Source organism: Natator depressus, chromosome 20, assembly GCF_965152275.1.
Source record: "Natator depressus isolate rNatDep1 chromosome 20, rNatDep2.hap1, whole genome shotgun sequence".
Lineage (NCBI taxonomy): Eukaryota > Metazoa > Chordata > Testudines > Cheloniidae > Natator > Natator depressus.
Window position 1 is genome coordinate 23,341,712 of NC_134253.1, and position 15,516 is coordinate 23,357,227.

At 48.7% G+C, this 15,516-nt stretch overlaps 1 protein-coding gene across 1 annotated transcript in view; it reads left to right on the forward strand.

The window, feature by feature from the left end:
- LOC141975424 (complement C3-like) overlaps positions 1 to 15,516 on the forward strand; it is an 87,402-nt gene that overhangs the window by 27,714 nt on the left and 44,172 nt on the right. Inside the window, 5 exon segments of the mRNA XM_074935791.1 lie at positions 1,120 to 1,281; positions 2,545 to 2,674; positions 3,420 to 3,491; positions 4,373 to 4,573; positions 5,206 to 5,317. Of these exon segments, the coding sequence (XP_074791892.1) occupies positions 1,120 to 1,281; positions 2,545 to 2,674; positions 3,420 to 3,491; positions 4,373 to 4,573; positions 5,206 to 5,317 (677 nt within the window).

Sequence of the window (15,516 nt, forward strand, 5' to 3'; positions counted from 1 at the left end):
GATGTGACTCCAAATACCTATAGGGGACCTGACTATAATGTAACTACAATGCTACGCTGCTGTAACTCCAGTTAATTGCTCCTGATTTACACCAGTGTGAGATCAGAATCGGGCCCATGGAGCAGATCTATTACAGTTCAAACTTACTTGTAAATTTCTCAGGGCTGCCTGAGGGACAAAGTCACCTTCCATCATGGCTGGAACAAAGGGACTGCATGGACAGTTCTGCGGAAAAGGACCTAGGGGTTACAGTGGACGAGAAGCTGGATATGAGTCAGCAGTGTGCCCTTGTTGCCAAGAAGGCCAATGGCATTTTGGGATGTATAAGTAGGGGCATAGCGAGCAGATCGAGGGACGTGATCGTTCCCCTCTATTCGACATTGGTGAGGCCTCATCTGGAGTACTGTGTCCAGTTTTGGGCCCCACACTACAAGAAGGATGTGGATAAATTGGAGCGAGTCCAGCGAAGGGCAACAAAAATGATTAGGGGTCTGGAACACATGACTTATGAGGAGAGGCTGAGGGAACTGGGATTGTTTAGTCTGCAGAAGAGAAGAATGAGGGGGGATTTGATAGCTGCTTTCAACTACCTGAGAGGTGGTTCCAAAGAGGATGGTTCTAGACTATTCTCAGTGGTAGAAGATGACAGGACAAGGAGTAATGGTCTCAAGTTGCAGTGGGGGAGGTTTAGGTTGGATATTAGGAAAAACTTTTTCACTAGGAGGGTGGTGAAACACTGGAATGCGTTACCTAGGGAGGTGGTAGAATCTCCTTCCTTAGAAGGTCAGGCTTGACAAAGCCCTGGCTGGGATGATTTAATTGGGGATTGGTCCTGCTTTGAGCAGGGGGTTGGACTAGATGACCTCCTGAGGTCCCTTCCAACCCTGATATTCTATGATTCTATGACATTGGGTCCAATTCAGCTCTCAGTTTACACCAGCATGAATATGGAGTAACCTCCAGATTTACACAGCTGCCCCTGAGATCAGAACCTGGCTTTTGGATGCTCAAGGAACATGAAGTCTTACCTCCTTTTCTCCTATGTTTTGCAAAGGACGGGTTCTTAGCTGCTCTCTCTGCTTTAAATCAAAACCTCTCCCTTCACTGTCTTTCATACAGCTTGTGGTGAAAGGAGCCACCAATGAAGACAGGAGAATCCATGAGCCGGGAACTCCAATGAAACTCAAGCTGGAAGGAGACCACAGAGCTTATGTCGGCCTGGTGGCCGTGGACAAAGGAGTCTACGTTCTGAACAAAAAACACAAAATTACACAATCTAAGGTGGGGCATGAAAGATGTTAGTCGTAACTTGTAATGTTTTATAGTGGGAAATGCAGCTCGGCTCTTATCCTTGCTTGACGCTCCAAGATGGCGAAAAGCGAAGTGAGCCTTTTGTTTGCAGACCTGCCACTTGGGGTTTGAGCTCCACTGTACTTTAACTGAGCTGGGCCGGGCCAGGTGAGTACTTGGATGGGAGGAAACCCAGTGAAACCCAGGGTACTGTAGGGAGTGCTGTTCTGGACACACTAAAGGACACCCTCCCTTTGGACAGTGTTGACCCAGATGGTCCTGGGCTTTAGGGAACTGTATGGGTGTTGCAGTAGGGGGCGCTCTCCCCTCAGAGGTAGTTCTCACCCCAGTGCTCATGGTGGTGCTGTACATCAGGGAGTGGCAGTGTGCTCAGTAGGGGGCGCTCTCCCCTGCCAGTCAGAGCTGAACCCAATGCCCCAATGCGGCCCTAGGGGGCGCTGTGCTGCATTGAGTGGAGCGGGGGCTCAGCCTGGGGCGCTGTCCCCTCCCAGTCAGAGCTGAACCCAATACCACAGTGCGGCGCCAGGGGGCGCTGTGCTGCATTGAGTGGAGCGGGGGCTCAGCCTGGGGTGCTGTCCCCTCCCAGTCAGTGCTGAACCCAATGTCCCCGTGCAACATTCGTGGTTGCTGTGCTGTAGGGAAAAAAGTGTTAGTGACTGAAAAGAGGGAGCGCTTTCTTCTGAGTCAGCACTGATCCCCGGGCCCTATCAAGGTTTTAGGGGACGCAATGGTACTGAAAGTGCCATTTCTCAGCTGACATATCAAACAGAGCTTCTGGTCATTAAATGTCCTGTGACCCTTTCCACAAGGGTCAGGGCCCAGGTGCGCTGGCTGAATTCTAACTTGGGTATTTGATTTCTCTCTGCCTAACATCCTCTGCTGTCTGGGTTCAACTGGCTGCATAATTCTCTCTCTCTCCTCCTAAAATCGGTTGTGTTGCTGGGGCAGAATGGCTGTTGTGCTCCATCCCAGAGGCGGACGCATTTCCATGGGGATTGAGTTGCAATAAATACTTTACTTATGTCTCAGATTTTGCTTTCATTTACACTGCTGCAAACACAGAGCAAGTCAAAGGAAGTCAGTGGAGTTACTCCAGATCGCGCGATTGTACCTGAGACCAGAATCCGGCTCACAGCCTGTATAATGCTTTGGGATCATGCTGGATGGCACCATATAAATGGGAAGTGTCATTGTTAACAATAATCTCTCAACCATTGTATTTGCGCCTCACAGATCTGGGACTCTGTGGAGAAGAGTGACATTGGCTGTACGGCTGGCAGTGGAAAGAACAATCTGGGGGTATTTACGGATGCTGGACTGGCCCTGGAGACGAGCAATAGGATTTCCACAGCCCAGAGAACAGGTATCACTCTATAGAGCTGAACGGTCGCCATGAACAATGGAGGAAGGGAGGAAAGAATCAGCAAAGCAAGGCATAGTAACCTACGGCATGAGCCGGGGGTAGGGACATCAGTCTAGCAGGGCAAATCCCACTGGAACGGCCTAGGAATGGAAATGCTGGGGTTACCATGGGGGATGAGAATAAGGTCCTGAATTCCCACTGGCCCCCCACCTATTAAAAGAGGGATTAATTTTAAGAATGGGGTGGTTCTGAGGTGGGGATTCAAAGACCTTCTCTGCTAGTCCACTGGGTTTCTCCCTCTTCCAAAGTATCTTTCTCTCCCCTGGCCAGGAAGGGACGGGCAGATGGCTGGTGCTTCTCTCTGCTCTCTCTGCCCCAGGCTGCAAGCTTTTGGGGGCAGCACACGAGGAGGGAGGGAGGAATGAAGCCTCCTTCACTGTCCTCTCCTTCTGGTTGCCCTGGCTGGCTGAGCATCTGCCCAACAGCTCTTATGTGGCTCCCAGCCAGACAGGAAGGAGCAATATGTTAAGTGCCAAACTGGCTTTTCTGGTTTTCTGATTTGCCCCTAAATCAACGGGGTTCCGCTCATTGTGGCCTAGACCATTCTCAGAAATTTGGGAACTGACCGGATGCGGTGTTCAAATGTTACCGTGTTACATCCAGACAGAGAAATGGCATCAAGTTGAGTGGAGGGCCTCACTCGGTGGGTGGGTTTTTATTTTGTGTTTCTCACTTCCTTCTGCAGATCCAGAGTGTCCCCAGCCAGCAAAACGCCGGCGTCGCTCCGTTCAGCTCATTGAGTATAAGGCAATCAAAAGTAGGTACTAATCAGGGGGTTTGCTATCCTTGATCAAAGCAAGCATGCAAATCAGGAATGTGATTCCCTTACATGACCAGTTTCACCCTGCTACAGCCTTCTGCCAGCTGCATTTCCTGTAACAGGAGACAGGGGAGTTTGGACAGACTTCCATATGAGGAGAGATTGGAACTGATAAATTTATAGAGGGGATGCGATAGAGGTATAGAAAATAATGAATGGTAAATTGCTCTTTGGGGCACGGACCGTCTCTCTGTTCTGTGTTGGTACAGCACCCAACACAGTGGGGGTTTGGGCCATGACTGTGGACCCAAAGTGCTACTGCAATTCAAATAACAACAACAGATACATTGTTAAATTACCCATTTAAGCACAAGGAGACACTCAACCCAACTGAATGGTTTCTTACTACGAATTTATAAAAGGAACTATTTTCATACACAATGCATAATTAACCCACAGTACTCACCATCACAGGATTGTACTGAGGCCAAGAACCTAGCAGGATTCAAAAAAAGGATGAGCCATTTACATGGAAAAGGAAGAGATGTTCACCATTCCATAGGATAGGATTTTTAAAGAAGAGCTATACATCCTCATGCTTCAGGGCATGAGCCAACCTCTAACTGGGGTCAGGAAGAAACTTCTCTGTGGGTAGGTTATTCCACTGTGGGGTTTCTTGCACCTTTCTCTGAAGCTGCTGGTGCTAGTGACTGTTAGAGACAAGATACTGGATTAGACAGAGCAGAGTGCTAGTTCCTATGTTCCTTCTTTGGCCATGTCTAGTAGTAAATTAATGAGAGAGAGAGAGAGAGAGAGAGAGAGAGAGAGAGGAGTAGAAGAAGCTTGGTAGGAATGACCTTCTGGCTTTTACATTTTAGCATCAGATTACCAGGACCGGAAGGTGAAGAAATGCTGTGAAGATGGGATGTACGAGAACCCCATGGGGCACAGCTGCGAGAAGCGGGCTGGGTACATCCTGGATACGGATGAATGCAAGAAGACCTTCCTTGACTGCTGCAATTATATCAAGACCGTACGGGACAAGATGCAACGGGAGCTCCACCTGGAACTTGCAAGAAGCAAGTACTAGGGTTTCAATGTCACTCAGAGGAGCAAGGCTGGGGGAATTGTTAGAGAAATAAGACCATGCCACATGAACCAACCCTGCCCATGTTCACAGATCCCCCAGGTAGGAGATGAACATGAATGCAGTGGCAGCAATCCTGTTAGTGTTGCACCATGTTGATATGGGGACCCAGATGAATCAGGGTAATAACCTCTTCATAGGTTGCCGACGAGGTTTAACCTTTGTTTCTAAAGCACAGTCCTCTACCACTTGAGCTAAAGGGGTAACTCCCCTAGCTAGGAATAGTAGTAGGCTCTTACCCTTTGCAGAATATCCACTAGAGGGTGCGCATGTAGCGCTGAGCCAGTGGCTTATACCAGTGTTATAGGAGCCCAGAAAAGGCTAGCTCGTGGGGAAACAGCAAGGCAGGCATGGAGAGAAGAAGTCTGTGGCTTCCCCTCCAGCCGTTCAACCACACTCCAATTCATGCTCTTCTGGGCTGGCAGCATCAAAACCTGGCAACGTAGGTCAAATCACGGATGCTTTCAGGTCAGTAGAGCAGACCCATCCCCGAATCCTTTCAGGTTTGCCCCATCCCAATCAATGTCACAGCAGAGCCAGACAGTCTGTGATTTGACTTTCCAGGTGACTTGGATAAAAAGTTCATGTCTGACAAAAATATCACCTCAAGGAGCCTGTTTCCTGAGAGCTGGCTGTGGCAAGTGGAGCAGCTGACTGCACGACCAAATGAACTGGGGTAAGAGCATGTGGCCGTACCACTCCCATTCATCAAAGGGTCACATTCAGATGTGGCATAGCGTAGCTCCCACTGAAGACTGTGTCTCTCCACCAGCAAGACTCCCGTGGAGCCGGCTGGAGTATATGTCATGATTTAGGGCCAGCATTCAGCAGCTGATCCATATTCGTAGAATCACTCCTACATTTTAAAGCGAGAAGGGCCCTTAGATCATCTAGTCTCACCTTCTGTATAATAGAGTCCAGAGAAATTCATTCAGTTACTCCAGTTTTGAGCCCATATTTAGGTACCTAAAAGAACTGGCTCGACTTCCAAAGATGCTGAGCAGCCAGCAGTATCCCCTGGCTTCAGCCCTCATGAAAAACCAGGCTGCTGATTTAGGTGCTAGAATATGGATGTAGGTGTCTGGCTGTTTAGCGTTGGCCTTTTATCCTGTTCAGGAACGGTTCCTCATTTCTGTTTGTTATTCAGGGTGTGTTATTGGATTGCCGAGTCATGTGATATTGACGGTGCTTTCTAAGTGGATGTGTGATAAATGAAGGAAGGGGTAGCTAGCCAGCCAGTTAGCTATAAACTCCCTCTTAGTCACTGTTCTCTACTTGCTTTACCTGTAAAGGGTTAAAAAGTCCATAGGTAAAAGGAAGGGAGTCAGCACCTGACCAAAAGAGCCAAAGGGAAGGCTAGAACTTTTTAAAATTGGGAAAAAACTTCCCTTTTGTCTGTCTGTGCTTTTCTCCCAGAGCGCAGAGACAGGGCTGGAATTATGCTGTAAGAACTTGAGCCAGGTATGAGAAATCATCAGATCATACCTAGAAACTACTCATTTTGAACTCCAGATATGTAAGTAGATCAGGAAATGTCTAGGGAGACGCAATTAGGTTTATCTCTTTTATTTCTTTATGGCTTGTGGACACCTCTGTGCTTACCCCAGGTGCTTTTGTTTTGTTTGTAACCTTTAAGCTGGACCTCAAGAAAGCTATTTTTGCTTCTTAATTTTTTATTTGCTCTATTTAAATCTAGCAATAGCCTGAGGTTTTAGATGTCTTTTTTTTCTTTCTTTTTTTTAAATAAAGTTTACCTTTTTCAAGAAGAGGATTGGAGTGTTGTGTCTTAAGAGGTGTGTTCACATGTTATTTAATTAGCTGGTGGCAACAGCTGATTTCCTTTGTTTTCTTTGTCAGCTCTCCACCTGAGGGGTGTGTGTGAAAGGGCTTAAGGGTACCCCATAGAAAGGAATTCCCAGGTGCGCCTTCCTGGGTTCTCAAAGGGGTTTTTGCACTTGGGTGGTGGCAGCATCTACCCATCCAAGGTCAGAGAAAAGCTGTAACCTTGGGAGTTTAATACAAGCCTGGAGTGGCCAGTGCTAATTTTTAGAATCCTTGCAGATCCTGACCTTCTGCACTCAAAGTGCTAGAGTGGGAAATCAGCCTTGACATGGTGGCAGAGCTGTGGGATCATTTTGAATGAGAAGCACAGACCTCGGGATTTTAAAAGGATACATTTTTTCTTTAAAAGAAAAGGAGGACTTGTGGCACCTTAGAGACTAACCAATTTATTTGAGCATAAGCTTTCGATTTGCATCCGATGAAGTGAGCTGTAGCTCACGAAAGCTTATGCTCAAATAAATTGGTTAGTCTCTAAGGTGCCACAGTACTCCTTTTCTTTTTGCAAATACAGACTAACACAGCTGTTACCTGAAACCCATTTTTTCTTTAGGCAGCCTGCAAAGCCAGGAAGTTTTTTTTCTTTCTTTTCTTCTCTTTGCTACCTGAGGGGCAACAGTCACGAAAAGGGTTCAGCCTGCCAAGCCAGGGAATCCAACAAGCAGGGTTCTTTTTTCTAGTTTCATGGCAACGAAATAGCTAGGCTAGAGTAGGGCAGCCCTGTGCATGAGGTTGTGGTCAGGCACCGAAACCCTAGAGCAACCAGTCTTCCCAAAGCAGCACGCCACAGAGAAGACAGAAGATCAAGCCCAGACATCCAGCTCCATGACAGAAATGCAGAAAGTGCATGGGGGCCGGGAATTTCCCAGGAGGAAAGGGTCAGCTCTCCCCAACTCGAGATCCCGGGGCCAAGATGGAGGGATGCCCTTAACCCAGGCTGAGTTCTAACTGCAGAAGAAAGGAATTTCTTCCTAGAGATGAAGCATTTGGAAGTGGAGGAGAAGCGCTTGGAGGCAGAAGTGGAGGAGAGGAGAGAGGCGAAGCACATGGAGATGCAGCGCTTGGATGCGGAAATGGAGCTGAAGCTCTTAGAGCTGGAAAAGGCTAAGCTGGATCAATCAGGTAGCCCTAACAGTCCTTCTCCAGGAACCACTCCCCATTCCAAGAAATTCCCCACCTACAAGGTAGGTGATGATACAGAGGCCTTCTTAGAAAGGCCTTCTTTAAGCGGCCGTGCCTGGCTTCCCAGGCTTTAAACGGTGCCTCACCTGGAGACTGTCAATAGCAGTCTCTGACGGTCACTTCCAGTGTGTTCATTGCCTGGGGGAGACTCACGTTACGCAGAAGTGCCACCAGTACAAGACGTTAACGGCAAGGCCAGAAAGGCGAGGGAACTCCAGCTCAAGCCAGGGGTGAAAGTAAAATGCAGATCTTACCGGTACGGGGCCGCTCTGGCCCCCCAAAAAGGGGCGTGGCCTCGGGTGGAAGGGGTGGTAATAGCTCATCTTAAGTGATCACTCTCCTTACAATGTGTGTGATAAACACCCATTTTTTCATGGTCTGTGTGTATATAAATCTCCACACTGTATTTTCCACTTTATGCATCCAATGAAGTGAGCTGTAGCTCACGAAAGCTTGTGCTCAAATGAATTGGTTAGTCTCTAAGGTGCCACAAGTCCTCCTTTTCTTCTTCCTGTGGGATATGGGATCCTCCTCGGAGGCCTGGTCTACACTGGCGGGGGGAGGGGGGGGATCGATCTAAATTATGCAACTTCAGCTACATGAATAACGTAGCTGAAGTTGACCTACTTAGATCTATTCTCTGCCCTGCCTTTACTGCAGTGAGTCGACTGCTGCTGCTCCCCCGTTGACTTGGCCGGCGCCTCTCGTGCCAGTGGAGTACCGGAGTCGACAGGAGAGCGCTCGGGGGGGTCGATTTACCCTGTCTAGAGTAGATGCGATAAATTGACCGCCGCTGGATCGATCGCTGCCCTTGGATCCTGCGGGTAGTGTAGACAGAGGAGCACAAAGGATCCAGCCCCCATGAAAACAAAGAAGGGGCCTCACTCCGCCCCACTCGCCCCGAGCGAGAATTGCCATGCAAAAAGCTATCTCCGACCGCTAAATCTGCCCCAGTACCATTGGCACGCAGAGCCTCGGACCGCGTGGCACCGGGTTCGTCTAGTGCAGAGGCAAACTGAGGGGCAAGAGACCCGGTGCAGTCTAGCTCGCAGAAAGGCAGCCATGGCCTGTTCCCTCAGAGCCGAGAGAGCTGAAGCCCTTGGCCCCGAGCAGTGCTATGGTGCCACCTGCCGTTCCTGTACATTACAGCAAGCCCACAGCACCGGCCACACAGACGCTGACTAACCTCTGTGTGCCTCCTATGCCTGCTAGCCAGGCAGACCTTTTCGTTGCCCCCACCCTGGCACGCCTCTCTTCGGCACTGATGGCACTGAGTCTCACGGCTACACCTGCTGGCTCAGCCCCTCCTCTCTCAAGAGGATGAAGTGGCTGTAAGGATGGGCACCCCCTGCCATTCATCACCCAAACCTGGAACCTCAGGGCTACAACCCACAGTGTGGCAACCCCCTCTATGGATGCCCCCCCATAGCCCTCCCACCAAACTGGCCATATTGGGACCCATGGACAATGTACAGAGCTCACAATAACCAATCCAGGTCCAGAACACCAAGATCAGCTAGATCTACTTCACTGGTTGCCCCAGCTTCCCCTGAAGTCACCGGGGAGGAGCAAGAGGGCAATGAGGACTTAATAGAGGGTGACATCCTACCTCCTACCCATATTTCTTCCTCATCCCCGGAGGACACAATCATGCCTCCCCCCACACAGGGGGATGACTTTAAATCTTTCCAAGATCTGTTTAAGCGTGTGGCTAATTCGCTAGGCATCTGCTTAGAAGAGCTGCCAGAGACACAGCATAAGCTCACTGACATTCTCCATGCCTCTTCTGTGGCCAAGATTGCATTGCCTATTAATTCTGCCATTATGGACCCAGCAAAAACAGTCTGGCAGACACCGGTCACGGCCCCACCTTCTTGTAAACGTTCAGACAAGAAGTATTACATGCCAGCAAAAGGGGCTGAGTTCCTCTTCACTCACCCTAGCCCAAACTCACTGGTTGTGGAAGCCGTTAATCAAAGGGGAAAACAACACCTGGCTCGTACCACCCCTTACGACAAAGACTGGAAATGCCTTGACCTGTTGGTAGAAAGGCCTATTCCTCAGCGACTCTTCAGTTATGCATCGCTAACTGCTCCACCCTATTAGCCAAATACACTCACAACATTTTTGCATAGATGTCTATGATTATTGAGCATCTCCCAACAGACAAAAAAGAACAATACAGAGCTAGCATCTCAGAAGGTTCCCTGATTGACGGCCTTGCAGGAATCACTGGATTCTGCAGAGACGACGGCTCACTCCATTGCCACGTCAGTAGTCATGCGGAGGGCCTCTTGGCTCCACCTTTCCGGATTCCCCAAGGAAATCCAGGCCATGATCAAGGACTTACCTTCTGAGGGACAGAAACTCTTTGCGGACACCATGGATGCAGCCTTGCATACACTCAAGGACTCCAGTGCCACACTGAAAACCTTGGGAATTCCCGTAACTGATAACAAAAAGAAATAGGGTGCATTTTACACCCAGCGCTTCCATACTGCTCTGTATACCCAGCTGCAGAGACAATACTACCAATGTTGCAAATGACGTCAGTCAAGACGACGACAGACACCGGGGCAATCCACCATGTCCCAACTATCTACTTCTAGACAGGCATTTTGAAGTGTTGGTCAAGGGCATGAGGACCCCTCAAATTCCATTGCCGCAACCATCTCCCGATTCCAGTCCCTTTGGGGACTGCCTAACACCTTTCTATCCGGTCTGGGTAACCATTACATCGGACAAATGGGTTCTGGAAATTATACTCAAGGGTTATTCCATCCCCTTCACCTCTATTCCACCAACCCACCCCCCTTTCCTGTCCCTCTTCAGGAACCCTTCTCAAAAGCACCTACTACAGCAGGAAATAAATCACCTCCTGCAACTGGGTGCCGTAGAACCTGTACCTCCCAAACGCAGGAGGACCGGGTTTTATTCACAATATTTCCTCACCCAAAAGAAAACGGGTGGCTGGAGGCCCATATTGGACCTGCGCAAGCAAAACAAGTTTATCAGAACTCAGCGTTTCAAGATGGTTACCCTTGCAACCATAATCCCAGCATTGGAGAAGGGAGATTTGCTCTCAGCCCTCAACCTCCAGGATGCTTATTTCCACGTTACCATACATCCTGCACACAGAAGGTTCCTTCCTTTCACAGTAGGCAACCTACATTTCCAGTACAAAGTGCTCCCATTTGGACTTTCCATGGCCCCGTGAGTTTTCTCCAAAGTCCCCGCTGTGGTCACAGCCCATCTTTGCAGACAGGGGTAATTATATTCCCCTATCTGGATGATTGCCTGTTGAAAGCTTCTACATACCAACAGGCGGTGGATGCTTTGTCTCTCACTGCACATCTGTTCAGAAGACTAGGCCTACAAATCAATGCCCTAAATCCACCCTAATTCCAACCCAACAGTTGAAATTCATGCATCCACCTGGACTGCACCACGGCATTGGCAAGTCTACCCCAACAACACTTCCTGACATTAACAAACTTCATAGCAACCATACAAAACAGCCTGCAGACATCTGCCAGGTTATGCCTCCAACTTCTAGGACACGTGTCAGCAACCACGTTTGTCATGAAACATGCACGACTTCATATGAGGCACCTTCAGGCATGGCTCCGTACAGTATACATACCTTCCATTCACAAGCGACTGACCATGCCCACCGCAATAAAGAACTCGTTATCCTGGTGGACAAACCATTCCAACGTCTGCACGCATGTCCCGTTCCAACGACACACCCCATCAGTAACAATAACCATGAATGCGTCTCTCCTGGACTGAGGAGCACACCTGTCTGAACATACCATCCAGGGCAGATGGTCCTCCAATGCATGCCACCATTTGCTGCCCCTCATTCACAACAAGACAGTGCAGATCCTTACAGACAATTTGGCCACCATGTTTTATATCAGTCGCCAAGGTGGGGCTCGATCTTACCCGCTCTGCACAGAGGCGGTTCACCTTTGGGAGTGGTGCATCTCCCACAACATAGACCTCAAAGCAGCCTACCTAGCGGGAAGCCAAAACAGCACAGTGGATGATCTAAGTAGAAACTTCTCCCACTCACACAAATGGGAAATGGACCCGGAAATCCTCACCACTAACTTCCAACACTGGGGTTTCCCCACAATAGACCTTTTTGTAAGTCCCACAATACCAAGTGCCTTCAATACTGCTCCCCAGGAGGACTCGAGGAAAAATCCCTCAGGGATGGCTTCCTCATGAAATGGGAAGTGCCTCTTATCAGGGTTCCCTCCCCACTCTGAACTCTGGGGTACAGATGTGGGGACCCGCATGAAAGACCCCATAAGCTTATTTCTACAAGCTTAGGTTAAAAACTTCCCCAAGGCACAAATTCTTTCCTTGTCTTTGGATGGTACTGCTGCCACCACCAAGTAATTTAGACAAAGATTCAGGAAAAGGACCACTTGGAGTCCCTATTTCCCTAAAATATCCCCCCAAGCCCCTTCACCCCTTTTCCTGTGGAGGCTTGAGAATAATATCCTCACTAATTGGTACAAAGTGAGCACAAACCAAACCCCTTGGTTTTTAGGACACTGAAAATCAATCAGGTTCTTAAAAGAAGAATTTTATTTTAAAAAAAAGTATAAGAATCACACCTGCAAAAATCAGGATGGAAGGTACTTTTTATAGGGTAATAAAAAGATTTAAACCACAGAGGATTCCCCTCTAGGCTCAACTTCAAAGGTACAAAAACAGGAATAAATCTCCCTCTTAGCATAGGGAAAATTCACACGCTAAAAACAAAAGATAATCTAACGCATTTCCTTGCTATTACTTACAATTTCTGTAATTTTAGATGTATCATTTCAGGATCTTTTTAGGAGTTGCTTTACCTGCTTGGTCTCTCTCTTCGTCCCGAGAGGGAACAAACAAAGAGAGCACAAACAAACCCTCTCCGCCCCACCCAGATTTGAATGTATCTTCTTTCTTCATTGGCCCTTTTGGTCAGGTGCCAACTAGGTTATTTGAGCTTCTTAACCCATGCAGGTAAAGATTCAGGACAGCTACCCTGGAGGGATTTTATGCTACCCTTAGCTGTATGTTTATGACACCTCTAATGTATGCTTTTCCCCCAATTCCTCTGATATCTCCTGTCCTTTATAAGATAAAACAGGACAGATCCCAAGTAATCCTGATTGCTCCAACCTGGCCCAGACAAACCTGGTTTCCCTACCTCAACCAGATGATCAAAACACCACTGTGGCTCCTCCCACTCGTACCTCGCCTACTCACACAGGACTCAGGTCGTCTCCATCACCCCAACATCCCGATCCTCCATCTCAAGGCATGGCTAATCTGTGGCTGATACCTTGGGAGGCAGGCTGTTCCACAGAGGTCTGGGATATTTTGATGAACAGCAGATGATTAACCACACAAAAAACATACGCTCAAAAGTGGCGTCGTTTCTCCATATGGTGCAGAGACAAACAACTCTCCCCTCGAACGGCTCCATTACCCGCAATACGTGAATATATGCTGACCCTAAAAAAATTAGGTCTTTCTATCAGTTCACTCCAGGTACATTTATCTGCAATCACAGCTTTCCATTCCAAAGTAGATGGCCTCACTATATTTGTGCATCCTCTCACTAAACACTTCCTCAAGGGTATACAGAATACTTACCCTACAGACAGAGACCCTACCCCTATGTGGGACCTTAACTTAATCCTCCGTACTCTCATGGGCAAACCTTTTGAGCCTCTGGCTACCTGCTCACTATTACACTTGTCCATGAAAATCACCTTTCTAGTCGCAATTACGTCAGCACGATGGGTTGGAGAGTGATGGTAACTTCACCTTAACCATATTCTTCAAGGACAAGGTAATCCTTCGCCCACATCCGAAATTCATACCTAAAGTGGCCTCATCCTTCCATCTAAACCAGCCCATCTACTTACCTGTATTCTTCCGAAGCCACATGCTGACAGCAGGGAAGCATCTCTTCACACACTGGACGTTCTTAGAGCACTTGCATTCTCTATAGATAGAACACAGACATTCAGAAAATCCACCAGACTGTTCGTTTCTGCAATGGAACGATCTCAAGGACTACCCATTTCCAAACAACAACTTTCAAAATGGATATTGGAGTGCAACTGATTATGCTACCGCGAACACAACCTAGAACCCCCATCTGGTCTTCACACGCACTCCACCAGGGCTATATCCACATCAATAGCCTTTCTTAAAGATATACCCATCATTGATATATATAAAGCAGCTACCTGGGCATCAGCCCACACCTTCACCAGAAATTACGCCATAGAGAAGCAATCAGCTGCTGACGCTCATTTTGGAGAATCGGTGTTATCCATAGCCCAGTAAACATCTCCAAAGCCCCTCCTTCCACTGAAGGGTGCTGCTCCATAGTCACCTAAAAGTGGAGCACCCAAAGGGACACTCCTCGAAGAAGAAGAGAAGGTTAATCACCTGTGCAGTAACTGAGGTTCTTTGAGACGGTTGTCCCTGTCGGTGCTTCACTACTCCCCCTCCTCCCCTCTGCTTCAGAGTTTCTCTTCGATCTTCTGTGGCACAGAAGGAACTGGGAGACAGTTGGCTGTGCGCACACGATACGCACTCAGAGCAGCACGAGCTGGCTGCAGTGCGTGCATGGTCAACCAGGGCACTGCTACCTTAAATCTCTGACTAGAAGCATAGGAGTGCTCAAACACCTAAAAGTAGAGCACCCACAGGGACAACCATCTCGAAGAACCTCAGTTACTGCACAGGTGAGTAACGTTCTCCTCTGTCTCTCCTAATACAAATGGAGCAGTTCTTAGAGGGTTCTTAGAGCAGTTCTTAGAGCAGTGCCCTGGTTGACCCTGAGGAAATAGAAAGGTACATCAAAGATGGGAAGCCCAAAACTGTAATCAAGGCTTGTGAGATCAGAGCCAAATGGGTGGAGGTGGCGGAGAAGAAGAAAGCTAGTAGCAGTTGGTGGGGATACCAGAAGGGGCAACCCAAGACAACACCCCACCATCGGACTCAGCCCAAGCCCCACCTCGCAAGGAGGAGCCGTCCACACAGCCAGGGAAACCCCAGATGCCCTCTCGTCCCACAACCCCAGTCTCCAACCACCCACCTCACCCCAGCCCATAATCAGCTGGGCGATGCTTTAAGTGTAATGAACTGGGGCATGTGAAGGCCAAATGCCCCAAGAGCACCAGCCAACTGCAACTCATCACCCTGGGACCCCAGGGACTCTCGGTGGGACCCCAGGGTCATGCTGGGGTGAACAGGACCAAGGACCCTTTGGTGAAGTCATTCCACTGGAAGGGAATGGGCAAGGACGTTTCTACCTACGTCCAGTCTTGGGAGGTGTGCCAGAGGGTGGGAAAGCCCAAAGACAAGGTCAAGGCCCCTCTCCAGTCACTTCCCATAATTGAGGTCCCATTTCAGCTGTAGCTGTGGATATTCTGGGTCCTTTCCCTAAGAAGACACCAAGAGGAAAGCTGTACATAGTGACCTTCATGGATTTTGCCACCCGATGGCCGGAAGCAGTAGCTCCAAGCAACACCTGGGCTAAAAGCGTGAGCCAGGCATTGGCAGACATTTTTGCCAGAGTAGGTTGGCCCTCCGACATCCTTATGGATTCGGGAACTAACTTCCTGGCAGGCACCATGAAACGTCTTTGGGGAGCTCATGGGATAAACCATTTGGTTGCCACCCCTTAGCACCATCAAACGAATGGCCTAGTGGAGAAGTTTAATGGAACTTTGGGGGCCATGATATGTAAATTTGTGAATGAGCACTCCAATGATTGGGACCTAGTGTTGCAGTAGTTGCTCTTTGCCTACAGGGCTGTACCACATCCCAGTT